The following is a 14510-nucleotide window of genomic DNA, read 5'->3' on the forward strand; positions in this document are numbered from 1 at the left end:
AAGAAGTTTCTGTTTAAATGATTGGTATTGGCCTTATTCGGATGTTCGTCATATATTTCAACATCATTCAAAACTAGTCATGATGCTGACTTGTGTCCACCTCCGATGGTGATTTGATTTACTCAGTTAAATTTCACCAATAGCTGCCATATGTATTTCTGACAAAAGGCTATGCCTGAAAAGTTATGTTTTCCTTTCTTTACAGACGCTGCCTCACTTGCTGGGTGTTTCCAGCATTTTCTATTTTTGTTTCAGATTTACACCATCTGCAGTATTTTGTTTTCTAGTGAAAATTGTTTTGCATTCCTGAGCTGCAACTTAAAAGCAATGTGACCATGATATGAAAGTTCTTTGATCATTGAGCTTGTTACTAAGAATGGTCACACTGTGTAATAACTAACTTCCAGAAATAGCTATTAAAATATACGTTGTCAGCTTTAACAATGTAATCCTGTTGTTTTGATGTCTGCTGGAAGTATTTAATTTCACTATAATTTGGATAAAATGTGTTGAATCTGTAAGAAAAGTATTCAAATCTATTGAATTTTAATGTAGACTATTTTCATGATTAAAGGGAGCAAATATTCTTCTGACAGATAATGGCCACGTGAAATTAGGTAAGAAAATATTTTTCCTCCCTTTTAGAATTAATAACTTGTTAACGAGTGATTGTTGCTGAGTGGACAGTTGGAATTCTTCTGTACGAATTTAATTGGGTTCTTTAATTCATGCATTTTTTTTTTGATCCAGAAACGTTCTCTTTATTAGGCACAGAATTTGAAGTTAAAGGCATAAAGAGAAAATGGAAACAGAAAATTTAGAAACGTTTTTTTTAGTTGTGGAGCAGATTACCAGCAGGGGCGGTGGAACAAAAACAAAAGCATGTCTTGAAAAAGTACTGAATTAGTTCAGGTTAGGAAAGGGGATACATGGCTATTAGTTCCAGAATTCGGGTGAGGAAACTAATGGGAAATGTGGGAGGTGGGTCAAAAGTGTTACTATGCAAGCAACATTTTTGCTTTATTCCCACAAATGCTACTTCAATTACGATTTATATATGATAAACTTAATTTACTAAACTTTTTTAATGAAACACTGCTGAACTTGGATTGTAAGAATTCCTTAAAATGGATGCAGGCTAATTAATTAACATCTCTGGTGCATGGAGTGATGGTCATTATTTTTAAACATGAGCTACTCATGACAAAACTATTTCTGCTTTTCAATTGTAAGCAGTTTATGGGAATAATGTGAAGACTTCCAAAGGGAGATGTTCAGTAAAACAGACTGCTGATCATTAATCCTTAAATAAGGATGCTCGATGTGTCTGACCTTATAATCCAGATGTTCAGGGCTGAGGATTATTCCAACCAGCATATGTATAATTTTAAGTGACTGACTCAAGGCTCTTTAATGAGTGGGGTGGTACATTGTTCACTCTGCAGGGTGAGTACTGCTCTCCAGCAAGGCTATCAAGTTTGTATGTCAAATCCGTTGATGTCTATTATGAGAATTATCTCCGGTATGCTTTGATCGACACCAACGCCTTGGCTGCCTGTGCTTGCAAACATCGCAACACCACCTACGCCGCGAGTATGCAGTCTCCAGAAAATACAACAACTACACCAGCAAAGATATACCGATCCAAGCCGACTTAAGCAATCTACCACCAACCCGTCTCAAATCTAGAAGGCCTTTCTGGACCATCGCTGACGCCATTCGAAATGTGTGGAAGAACTGTGACGTACGGAATGGATTCCTTATCGAGGACCCCACAGTACAACCTGAAGGATCACACCTTCCTCGCAAACAGTGGACAACCATCAACTGCCTCAGAACTGGTCACAGTAGATGCTGTCATCTTTTCCATAGGTGGAAGATTAAAGCATCCCCATCATGCGACTGTGCAGCCCTTAATCACAGCATTGAGCACTGCCCTCAGAGAAAATTTGCAGGTAGCCTACAAGATATCCACGCTGTTACACAGGAAGCTTTGACCTGGATATCTGACTTAGATATTGACAGTTGATTTGATTTGCTTTGCTACTACCATACGAAAGAAGTGTTCACTATTTTAAATGCACAATACTGGGACGCAATAATCTGATGTCATGTTGGTTGGACTAAGGAGCTGAGCATTGTATTTGAGGTACAGGTCAAGGGCCATGACCCAACAGATCTATATAAATGAAACTTACTTATTTGAGTAAATGGGCTACAAGCTAAAAGTAGCTCAGATGCACTTCGCTCTTTATAAAATTGCCACATACGGCTCTAATACCCTACCATTCACATTTCAGCTGACTTCGGAGTTTCTGCACAGATTACTGCAACTATAGCAAAGAGGAAGTCTTTTATTGGTACTCCATATTGGTAATGTTGACTCTTTCCTTTAATTATTTGTGTCTTTGTTCGTGAATGTAATAGTATTGGATGCTATTGATATTAAGATGGATAAGCACTGCACATGGTATTGTTAAAGCACACAACTGAATACAGAAACGAAAATCCCTTGAATACATAGACTCCAATATATCCTGCCCGAGCCCTGATCTCACATCTCTTTCCAGTCTCTCGCTCCGATCTCTCCTCATGACTTCTCCGCGTCCATCTTGTCCATGAGACCCCATTCCTGTTCCCTTGACCCTATTCCCACCAAACTGCTGACCACCCAACTTCCTTTTCTGGCTCCCACATTAGCTGACATTGTTAACGGTTCTGTCTCCTCAGGTACTGCCCCCCTCTCTCTCTGCTGCCATCACCCCTCAAAAAAAAATCAACCCTTGACCCCTCCGTCCTTGCAAACTACCGCCCCATCTCAAATCTCTCTTTCCTCTCAAGTCCTTGAACGTGTTGTTATCTCCCAAATCTGTGCCCATCTTTCCCGCAACTCCATGTTTGAATCCCTCGAATCCCTCTAAACATAGCCAGAGAATAACCTGCAACAGCTTCTCTTCCCGCCCCAGCAACACTACCTCTGATGTCCCCCAAGGATCTATCTTTCGCCCCCTCCTATTTCTCCTACATGCTGCCCCTTGGCGACATCATACGAAAATACAGTTTCTACATGTATGCTGAAGACACCCAGCTCTACCTCACCACCACTTCTCTCCATTCCTCCATGGTCTCTAATTTTTCAGACTGCTTGTCCGACATCCAGTTCTGGATGAGCAGAAAGCTTCTCCAATTATATATTGCGAAGACCAAAGCCATTGTTTTCGGTCCCCGCCACACATTCCTTTCCCTAGCCACTGACCTCATCGCTTTTGTCTGAGAGGCTGAACTACACTGTGTGTAACCTAGCTGTCATACATGACACTGAAATGAGCTTTTGACCATATATACGCAGCATAACTAAGACGGCCTATTTCCACCTCCATAACATTGCCCGTCTCTGCCTTTGCCTCTGCTTACGCCTCTGCTTATCCGCTGCTGAAACCGTCATCTGTGGCTTTGTTACTTCTAGATTTAACTATTCATAAGAACACAAGAAATAGGAACAGGAGCAGGCCTTTCGCGCCTGCTCCGCCATTTAATAAGATCATGGCTGATCTGATCATGGACTCAGCTCCACTTCCCCGCCTGCTCCCCATAACCCCTTATTGTTTAAGAAACACTCTATTTCTGTCTTAAATTTATTCAATGTCCCAGCTTCCACAGCTCTCTGCGGCAATGAATTCCAACAGATTTACAACCCTCAGAAGAAATTTTTCTTCATCTCTGTTTTAAATGGGCGGCCCCTTATTCTAAGATCATGCTCTCTAGTTCTAGTCTCCCCCATCAGTGGAAACATCCTCTCTGCATCCACCTTGTCAAGCCCCTCATAATCTTATACGTTTCGATAAGATCACCTCTCATTCATCTGAATTCCAATGAGTAGAGGCACAACCTACTCGACCTTTCCTCATAAGTCAACCCCCTCATCACAGGAATCAACCGAGTAAACCTTCTCTGACTGCCTCCAAAGCAAGTATATCCTTTCGTAAATATGGAAACCAAAACTGTACGCAGTATTCCACGTGTGGCCTCACCAATACCCTGTATAACTGTAGCAAGACTTCCCTGCTTTTATACTCCATCCCTTTTAGAATAAAGGGCAAGATTCCACTGGCCTTCCTGATCACTCCAACGCACTCCTCGCTGGCCTTCCACATTCTACCACATTCACGTCATCCAAAATCCGGCTGCCCAGGTCCTTACTCTCACTGGGTCCTTACTCGTACTAGGTCCGTTCACCCTACATGGGCTCCTGGTTAAGCAAAGCCTCGATTTCAAAATTCTCATCCTTGTTTTGAAATCCCTCCATGGCCTCATCCCTCCCTAGCTCTGTAATCTCCTCCAGCAGGTCCAGGGGAATCTTTTTCTGGCCATCGAGCTTCCTGTTCTTTGGGTTTATTTTGATGCATGCCAACATGTGTAAAGAAAATGTTTAATTTATATAGCACCTTTCACGTCCTCAAAACATCCCAAAATGCTTCACAGCCAATGAATTACTTTTTGAGGTGTCATCACTGTTGTAATGTAGGCAATGCAGCAGCTAATTTTGCAGACAACAAAGTTCTCCAAACTGCAATGAGATAGTTGCGGAATAAATGTTGCCAAGTCACTGGGAGAACACCCCTGCTACTCTTCGAATCGTGCCACGTGATGTTTTTACATCCACCTGAATAGGCAGACTGGCTGGCCTTCATTTTTAAAAGATCTATTGCCTTTCTTGTTCGACATCGTCTGCAAAGCCCAAATTGACATTATTCTGTTTTGCTCTTAACCTTCCAGTAAGTAATCTGCGTGTTATCTTTGAGGCATGTGGAATCAAACTGATGGTGTGAAACTAGTCACATTTGCTGGAATTTAGCCTTTTTTCCAGAGGTTTTGTGATAATCCTTTGACAATTCAAGGAACATTCTGCAAATGGGAATGTTGGAGATCGAGAGCAAGTTAGGTAGTGCATTCCTGTGGAAGTGAGATGGCCTTTCCTTTTCCTGGACCTGCATTTTCCAGATGTTTTTCTTACCGTTCCCAAATACCCAAGGTGTTGTAGAGGGCACATGTGAACCAGGTGAAATTCATTTAGTCACCACAGACCAACACTGGTTGTCTATGATGAGAACCATCCTCTACTCAGCATGTAGGCCTTGCTGTAGCGGTGATGGGGGATGGAGAGTGGTGGAGGGGAGCAAGGCCCAGAGTCAGAATATCTTCAGCTGACCACACGATTATTAAATGCTGTTGATGTTTGGATGAAGTTCTTCCCTCGATGGCTGAAACTGTGCTCTATTTAAAAAGAACTTCATTAACCGGCTTACAGTGTCAAGTATTGAAAGTTTGTGCAATTTTATGCAGCTAGATCTGTTCTTACTATGTGCGAGGCTCTTTATATTCTAGAATAGCTGCATTGTGTTTGAGCCAGGTCTGTAGGCCAGTTGTATTTAAATGCATGTGGATGTCATTTGCAGTTGTTGCTGGGTATGTGTGGTACTCCTCACACTTGTTTAAGTTTGGCAAGGTTTTGATATCTGTTTGGGAGCAGCAGTTGGTGTATCTGAGCTAGGGCCTTCATCCTTCTAAAGTGCTACTTTGATATAGTTTCTACAATGTTAGGGAGGTGCCTGAATGACACAGAAAGACTAACTACTTGTAAGGTCGTCATTATTCTTTGAATGATAGTATCTGTCATTCTCCACATTCTACTCTTGCCAACCCTTCAGGTCTTGCTGCATCATTATTTGTTTTATGGGTACGGAAGCTGTTTTAGCTTATCAACCACAGAAGTGCTCTTGTTCAGCCCTGGGGCTTTTCTATGTTTTGGGAGTATGAGGAAGTCACATGAGGGTGATTTTCACGATATGTTGGCAAAAAGTCTCAATTCTCCAGAAGCAATGAAAAAGTTCCTATGTTGATTGAAGGATGTTATCATTCGAAGAATGCTGAATTCTCTACGTGGTAGGTAATATTTAATATTCTGCATTCTTCATTTCAGGAGTTACGCCAAGTATGGATGCCTATCACAGAGAAAATATTTTAATTAGATGTCATCCACATAACTTCTATGTAATAGATAAAACACTCATCTATGAGGCCTGTTGGTTTATTTTTCCTGCTGAGAAAAAAATAGTTGATACTCTTCATATCTTTAGCAATCAGACTAGGATTAGCTGCTGATTTAAATGCAGTTGTATTTTTAATGTTTTCCAATGAACATGGCAGCTGTATTCACTGCGCCTCATTTAGATTTACTGTGGGTTTTGTTGCCGTACATCCAACAATGCCATGAACATCTGAATCCTACTTTGTAGGCTGTGTGCATCACAAGAGTTGGCATGGTTGTGCAAAAACTTCTGTTACATAGAAACATTTGTTGCTGCTGCCTTGCCTATAGTTCCCGTCCAGTCCAGGTGAGAGTTGACCTCATGGCCTCTGAGAAGGCCCAGGCGAGTCATTGATTAATTAGCGAGAGCACTGAGGGCATTGACGACTCCATTGGTGCTAATTGAGGTGGATGAGTGACACGCATTCATTTAAAACACCTTCATTTTGTTGATCAACACTAATGGAGCTGATTTTTAGTAAAGTACATAATTGACTGTGTAATTTTGTTAGCGACCTATAGAATTTATGTTGGGGAAAATAGTTCCTGGGGCATTTTGAACTGCAAATATTAAACAAAAAATTAGATTGGGTCTGATTAGGAAAATATTTTGGTTTTATTTCTATTTTATGTGAACATCTACAGACAAAAGGTCGGTTTAAATTGTGAACTTCATTTGTTCTCTAGGATGGCCCCAGAGGTTGCGGCTGTGGAGAGGAAAGGTGGATATAACCAACTGTGTGACATCTGGGCAGTTGGCATAACTGGTATTGAGCTAGCTGAACTTCAGCCTCCAATGTTTGATTTGCATCCAATGAGGTAGGAAATTAAACCAGTCTTGTTTTGTTGATGTTTTAGCATATAACAACTTTCCCCCTCTTCACACTGGCTAAATATTTGCACTTACTTTCACAACACATCTTGAAGAGATACTACTGCCATATAAGGGACTTGTTGGGCACCCTGATTTAGTGAAATCGTAGACTCCGAAAAAGCTGCTGTAATAAAGATATAACCTCCTGCAGCAATGCAAATTCAGGTTTTGTACTTTGCTCACAATGTGATAGGTGCAGTGTTATTGAACCCTCTTTAAACAAATAAGATAGCTCCATTTTACCAGTATCTGCAAAGTTTCTGATCTCAAAAGTCGTAGAATTCCATGCAGCTGTTGTCATTTATGAGGCAGTGCGAAGGCATGTCTAATAAAGGTGTATTCCACAATGTCAAAACTGCAAAAATAATTTAATTTGTATGGTGTACTTTTTAAATATATAAAGGAGAGAGCTTGCATGCAGCAAACTGTCCACCACATCAGTTTGTATTACAGTGCCCTGCAATTGGGCTCCACTGTTCTTTGCAGGGCAACAGCCACAAGGCGCTGGGTGTTTCTTGATGTCTACAATAGTCGCAATTTAATATATTCTAAAATAGAATCGTTTCAGGGCATTTGCTGTGGTAAATAAAATGGTGAGATGTACTACTGATAATATCATTGGTCTCAGTTCATTTGCCCATGTGATTTATTAGAAAATTTTATTCACATGTCGAAAGCTTCTAATTTTGAGTGAAATGAAGAATGAAACCTTTCTGCATCATGAACCAGAAAAAATGATTGATTTAAATGTTGCTGTAAACATTGATCTTACTACCAGGACTACCAACATTTAGTCTCGTGAATTTTCTTTAATTGCACAATTCAGATTTCAGAAATGATATTTTAGTAGCAATTACTGATCTGGGAAACTATGTCACCAAATGACACGCATCTTTTGTGGTGGAAAATGCATGAAACCTTTCAGGCTTGCTAAGGTCCATCACAGTGAGTGAATGTTGCCTGATAAATCAATAAGTTATTGAACTAATCTGAGACTTGTAGGGATACATTTTCTTTTAGTAATAAGGCAAATTTCAAGTCCATTTAAATCTAGAGATGTGCTTTTTCTAGAATGTGATAAATCAACAAAATCCATTTTGAACCAACATATGCAACCTTTCTATCAATTGTGCGACATTGATCTGGTTCCCGTACTCAAGAGTTTATTTTATCTCTCATTCAAAGCACATTCTTCTCCTTACTGTTGGTTGCTTTCCTTTTGAATTCTGAAACTGTGCAAGAGGCCAGCTTCAATTCCGTAAGCCAGAGTATAAAGTTACACCTTAATATAAGCTTTCTTTAGCTTATTTACCCGATCAATTTTCTCTCTCGTTTTTACCAATAGTTTATAATTTACTTTGTATGATGAGCATGAGCCTACACACCACAAAGAAAAATCCAAAATTATATAGTGAACAAAATGTGCCCTTAAAATGATCTTACTGCCTATATATTACAAAAGTATGTTGCTAAAAAGGTTTCTAAACAACTTGCAAATATGAACATTGCCAGTCCTTTTTAAAGATGATGAATAATGCAGGGTGTATATGACAATGAAAATGATATATATATATTGCATGCACATACGTACACACACAACAGGATTATTAACTGTCTACTAGCATATTCACCAGAATGATACCATGGTTTAAAGGGTTACATTATGAGGGCAACTTGCATAAAATTGGCTTGTATTTTTTTGAGATTAAAAGGTTGAGGGGCGATCTAATTGAGATGAATAATAAAGGGATTCAATAGAGTGCATACAATTTGCTCTGGTGGGCAGAATCCAGAATAAAAGGGCATAATCTTAAAATTAGAGCCAGGCCATTTAGGAGTGAAATCGGGAAGCACTTTTTCTCAAAGATTAGTGGAAATCTGGAACTGTCTCTTCCCCCATAGGGTTATGGATTCTGGGATATGGAGCAAAAATGTTTAAATGAAGTTGAGGTGCACATCAGCCATGATCTGACTGAATGTTGGAATAGGCTTGAAGTGCTGAATGGCTTACTCCTATTCCTATATTCACGAGCAATTCTGGGATTTGTGCAAAAGGACAATTTTGGTCTAACAGTTTTAAAATTACTTAATGGAGCATGTATATGTGGCTGAATACTCAGTGATTTAACATATGTACCCTCCATCTAGAAATAGATGTTAGCTGCTGACTTTTCACATTTGAAAGATAAATTGCACAACTAGGAGCAATCCAAAACCAAAGTGCTTCGTCTTAGTGGAAGAAATGTGCAATTCTGATGAATAGCCTGGGAAGGCTAACGTTGTCAGCCTTTTGGAATCTCGGCTAAAGTCTCACCTACCCAGGGATGTGCAGATGCTATGACAGTGTTAAAACCATGTTCGTAGCTTCTTTGCACTTCTAGATCACATGGTGTGCTATTTCCTATTGAAACCAGATGTCATGCAGAATAATTACGACTGATCAGTTTGAAAGTGAAAGCACCAGCCTGGTATGTATTAGCTTCTTCTGTAACTTGATGAATTTGAATCAAGTCACTAGATATTTGATTTGTCTTCCTTTATTCTAGTATAGACTTTCACAACAAAAGCTTCCTTGACTCACCCCTCCCCATTCTTCATAGTTATGAGTTAACTGGCGGATTATTCCTGTCTTAATGTTACTGTTGTTAGCGATAAATGCAAGATGTAATTTCCTACACCTACCATAGCATGCAATTTCATACCAACAATTCTCCAGTGACTTTAATAATTTCTGTTACCCCCTAAAGAGTTTGGTAAGCACCTTTTCCACTAGTTACTCTGTGCAACAAGGTTCAATCACCCAAAAGAATGCTCTGGTGGGCCACTTCAAATTTTGGACTGGCTTTAGCCGAAAAATGCTCCAGCACAATCTCTGAATTTGGAGCATAAATGTTTGCCATGTTGATGATGTATCACTACCCCTAACTATTCTGCTGATTATTCAAGCTTGTTCTGCTTTTGTAGCCACCATGAAAGCAGAAAGTGATGTGTACTCCTCTGTTGTGAGTATTAAAGCAAGGAGAGACCACTTGCCCAATTTCTTTCATTTCACCTTGCTGGGAGATAAATGTTGTCTTGTGCTGAAGTATGGTGGTATTTTGAAGTCACATTAAACAAGCCAGTAACTACACCTGCTTTACAGAATTCTTTCTTTATTTCATGTACAGTTTTTAAAGAAAATTTAAGCCTGCATGGCAAGTTAGTTGTTTCCCCAACATAGTGGCTGTTCTATGACATCAGGATTTCTTCCAGGTGAAATAACCTTCCAACATCATCTATTGTGCACCTACACTAATGTACTAAATAAATAAGTATTCTATATTTATTCCCTCTATTCCCCAAATAGCACTTGAACCTTAATGCGCCTTTCCCAATTCTCCCAGTAGAGAATGAAAATAAAGTTAGTTTCCATTTGCTTCCTCCCAGCCAACCGTCCACCCCAATCAAGAAAATTAAAATTAAATATTTCACCTCTCCCTGTCAGGGAGGCACGAAGAATGGAATTTATAACCGCCCTCCTCTGGCCCCAATAGAGTTTGACCCAATTAAGTTGGAAAGGTACAGGACTCCTGTGAGCTTCCTGTGCTCTCCAACATTTAAAAAAAAAAAAGTTTTTCTTATTCGTTCACGGGATGTGGACGTCGCTGACAAGGCCAGCATTTATTGCCCATCCCGAATTACCCTCGAGAAGGTAGTGGTGATCTGCCGCCTTGAACTACTGCAGTCCCTGTGGTGAAGGTACTGCCACAACGTTGACTTTATTGTAGCGGTTTGATGCAACTGAGTGGCTTGCTAGGTCATTTCAGAATCAACCACATTGCTGTGGGCTTGGAGTCACATATAGGCCTAACCAGGTAAGGACGGCAGATTTCCTTCCGCAAAGGACATTAGTGAACCAGTTGGGTTTTTCTGACAATCCGGTAGTTTCATGGTCATAATTTATGATACTAGCGCTTTAATTCCAGATTTATTTAATTAACTGAATTTAAATTGCCCCAGCTACCGTGGTGGGATCTGAACTCGCGTCTCTGGATCATTAAGAGTGGAGGGCACAGAAATCAAGGGAAAAAATCAAAAAGGGCCACATTACAACATAATTCTAAAAGGACAAAGAGTGTTTTTAAAAAAAAAAAAACAAGTCTGAAAGCTCCCGAGTCTCAATGCGAGGAGCATTCGCAGTAAGATGGATGAATTAACTGTGCAGATAGCTGTTAACAGATATGATGTAATTGGGATTTCAGAGACATGGCTCCAGGGTAACCAAGGCTGGGAACACAACATCCAGGGGTATTCAATATTCAGAAAGGAAAAGGAGGTGGGGTAGCGTTGCTGGTTAAAGAGGCGATTAACTCAATAGTAAGGAAGGACATTAGCTTGGATGATGTGGAATCTATATTGGTAGAGCTGCGAAACACCAAAGGGCAGAAAATGTTAGTTGTGTACAGACCACCAAACAGTAATAGTGAGGTTGGGGATGGCATCAAACAGGAAATTAGGGATGCGTGCAATAAAAGTACAGCAGTTATCATGGGTGACTTTAACCTATATATAGATTGGGCTAACCAAATTGGTAGCAAAACTGTGGAGGAGGATTTCTTTGAGTGTATATGGGATGGTTTTCTAGACCACTATGTCAAGGAACCAACTAGAGAGCAGGCCATCCTAGACTGAGTCTTGTGTAATGAGAGAGGATTAATTAGCAATCTTGTTGTGCGAGGCCCCTTGGGGAAGAGTGACCATAATATGGTAGAATTCTTCATTAAGGTGGAGAGTGACAGTTAATTCAGAGACTAAGGTCCTGAACTTAAAGACAGGTAACTTCGATGGTATAAGACGTGAATTGGCTAGGATAGACTGGCGAATGATACTTAAAGGGTTGACGGTAGATAGGCAATGGCAGACATTTAAAGATCATATGGATGAACTTCAACAATTGTACATCCCTGTCTAGAGTAAAAATAAAACGGGGAAGGTGGCTCAACCGTGGCTAACAAGGGAAATTAGGGATAGTGTTAAATCGAAGAAAGAGGCATATAAATTGGCCAGAAAAAGCAGCAAATCTGAGGACTGGGAGAAATTTAGAACTCAGCAGAAGAGAACAAAGGGTTTAATTAGGAGGGGGAAAATAGTGTAAGCTTGCAGGGAACATAAAAACTGACTGCAAAAGCTTCTATAGATATGTAAAGAGAAAAAGATTAGTGAAGATTAATGTAGGTCGAAGTCAATCAGGTAAATTCATAATGGGGAACAAGGAAATGGCAGACCAATTGAACAAATACTTTGGTTCTGTCTTCACTAAGGAAGACACAAATAACCTCCCGAAAATACTAGGGGGCCAAGGGTCTAGCGAGAAGGAGGAACTGAGGGAAATCCTTATTAGTCAGGAAATGGTGTTGGGGAAATTGATGGGATTGAAGGCCGATAAATCCGCAGGGCCTGATAATCTGCATCCCAGAGTACTTAAGGAAGTGACCTTTGAAATAGTAGATGCATTGGTGGTCATTTTCCAACATTCCATGGACTCTGGATCAGTTCCTATGGATTGGAGGGTAGCTAGCTAATGTAACCCCACTTTTTAAAAAAAGGAAGGGGAGAGAAAACACAGAATTATAGACCGGTTAGCCTGACATCGGTAGTGGGGGAAAATGCTGGAATCAGTTATTAAAGATGTAATAGCAGCGCATTTGGAAAGCAGTGACAGGATCAGTCCAAGTCAGCATGGATTTATGAAAGGGAAATCATGCTTGACAAATCTAGAATTTTTTGAGGATGTAACTAGTAGAGTGGATAAGGGAGAACCAGTGGATGTGGTGTATTTGGACTTTCAAAAGGCTTTTAACAAGGTCCCACACAAGAGATTGGTGTGCAAAATTAGAGCGCATGGTATTGGGGGTAATGTATTGACATGGATCGAGAATTGGTTGGCATTCAGGAAGCAAAGAGTGGGAATAAACAGGTCCTTTTCAGAATGGCAAGCAGTGACTAGTGGGGTACCGCAAGGTTCAGTGCTGGGACCCCAGCTATTTACAATATATATTAATGATTTAGACGAAGGAATTGAATGTAATATCTCCAAGTTTGCAGGTGACACCAAGCAGGGTGGCAGTGTGAGCTGTGAGGAGGATGCTAAGAGGCTGCAGGGTGACTTGGACAGGTTAGGCGAGTGGCAAATGCATGGCAGATGCAGTATAATGTGGATAAATGTGAGGTTATCCACTTTGGTGGCAAAAACAGCAAGGCAGATTATTATCTGAATGGTGGCAGATTAGTAAAAGGGGAGGTGCAACAAGACCTGGGTGTCATGGTACATCAGTCATTGAAAGTAGGCATGCAGGTACAGCAGGCAGTAAAGAAAGCAAATGGCATGTTGGCCTTCATAGCGAGAGGATTTGAGTATAGGAGCAGGGAGATCTTACTGCAGTTGTACAGGGCCTTGGTGAGGCCACACCTTGAATATTGTGTGCAGTTTTGGTCTCCTAATCTGAGGAAGGACATTCTTGTATTGAGGGAGTGCAGCGAAGATTCACCAGACTGATTGCCGGGATGGCAGGACTGACATATGAGGAGAGACTGGATCAACTGGGCTTATATTCACTGGAATTTAGAAGAATGAGAGGGGATCTCATAGAAGCATATAAAATTCTGACGAGATTGGACAGGTTAGATGCAGGAAGAATGTTCCTGATGTTGGGGAAGTCCAGAACCAGGGGTCACAGTCTAAGGATAAGGGGTAAGCCATTTAGGACTGAGATGAGGAGAAACTTCTTCACTCAGAATTGTGAACCTGTGGAATTCTCTACCACAGAGTTGTTGAGGCCAGTTCGTTAAATATATTAAAAAGGGATCAAGGGGTATGGAGAGAAAGTAGGAATGGGGTACTGAAGGAATGATCAGCCATGATATTGAATGGTGGTACAGGCTCGAAGGGCTGAATGGCCGCCTCCTGCATCTATTTTCTATGTTTCTATTAGTTCAGGTCTCTGGATTACTAGTCCAGTCATATAATCACTCTGCTACTATAGCTGATGTGTCTATACATATCTGATGTTACCTGATGAAATATAAACCGCTTTTGAATGTGAAAACTGGCATAGCTGCATCTCGAAGTAGTGTTCCCAAACCCTCATTGTGACAGTCGGATCAGGGGACCCTTGTGGGTCATTAAATCAGGAGGAACAACTAGGGAGAAATAAAATGGAGGAGTAAGCAGGGTACAGCATGACTTTTTGAGAGAAATGAGAAGGTTGAACGCTAGAAGCATAGTATGAGTTCGGCAGTTGGGGATGAGGATTTTAATCCCAAAACACAGGTGGGCTGGGGTCAGGTGGGAAGCTAAAGTGTTAAAAATCTGAATCCCGACCCCAACACGTCTCCAACACTCCCACGTTCGTTTTTAACGGGGTGGGCAGCCAACCCGGTCCCAGGAGATGGGTCGCCCATTTAAATATTATATAACCACTATTTTATATTAACAGTGGCTGGGTGGGATTTGTAGGCCTCATGAAAGCAGCCAGCTAATGGAAGGCGAGGAGGGAAATGCCTTTACGC

The 14510-nt window shown here is 40.7% G+C and overlaps 1 protein-coding gene across 6 annotated transcripts in view; it reads left to right on the forward strand.

Annotated features, from left to right (window-relative positions):
* Window positions 1–14510, forward strand: part of map4k3a (mitogen-activated protein kinase kinase kinase kinase 3a) — a 275867-nt gene that overhangs the window by 118776 nt on the left and 142581 nt on the right. For all 6 annotated transcript variants that reach the window (XM_070890095.1, XM_070890098.1, XM_070890096.1 and 3 more), the window contains exons 7-9: window positions 575–617; window positions 2301–2373; window positions 6776–6907. In XM_070890095.1, coding sequence (XP_070746196.1) covers window positions 575–617; window positions 2301–2373; window positions 6776–6907 — 248 coding nt within the window. The remainder of the gene's footprint in view (window positions 1–574; window positions 618–2300; window positions 2374–6775; window positions 6908–14510) is intronic.

This window comes from Pristiophorus japonicus, chromosome 9 (assembly GCF_044704955.1).
Source record: "Pristiophorus japonicus isolate sPriJap1 chromosome 9, sPriJap1.hap1, whole genome shotgun sequence".
Lineage (NCBI taxonomy): Eukaryota > Metazoa > Chordata > Chondrichthyes > Pristiophoridae > Pristiophorus > Pristiophorus japonicus.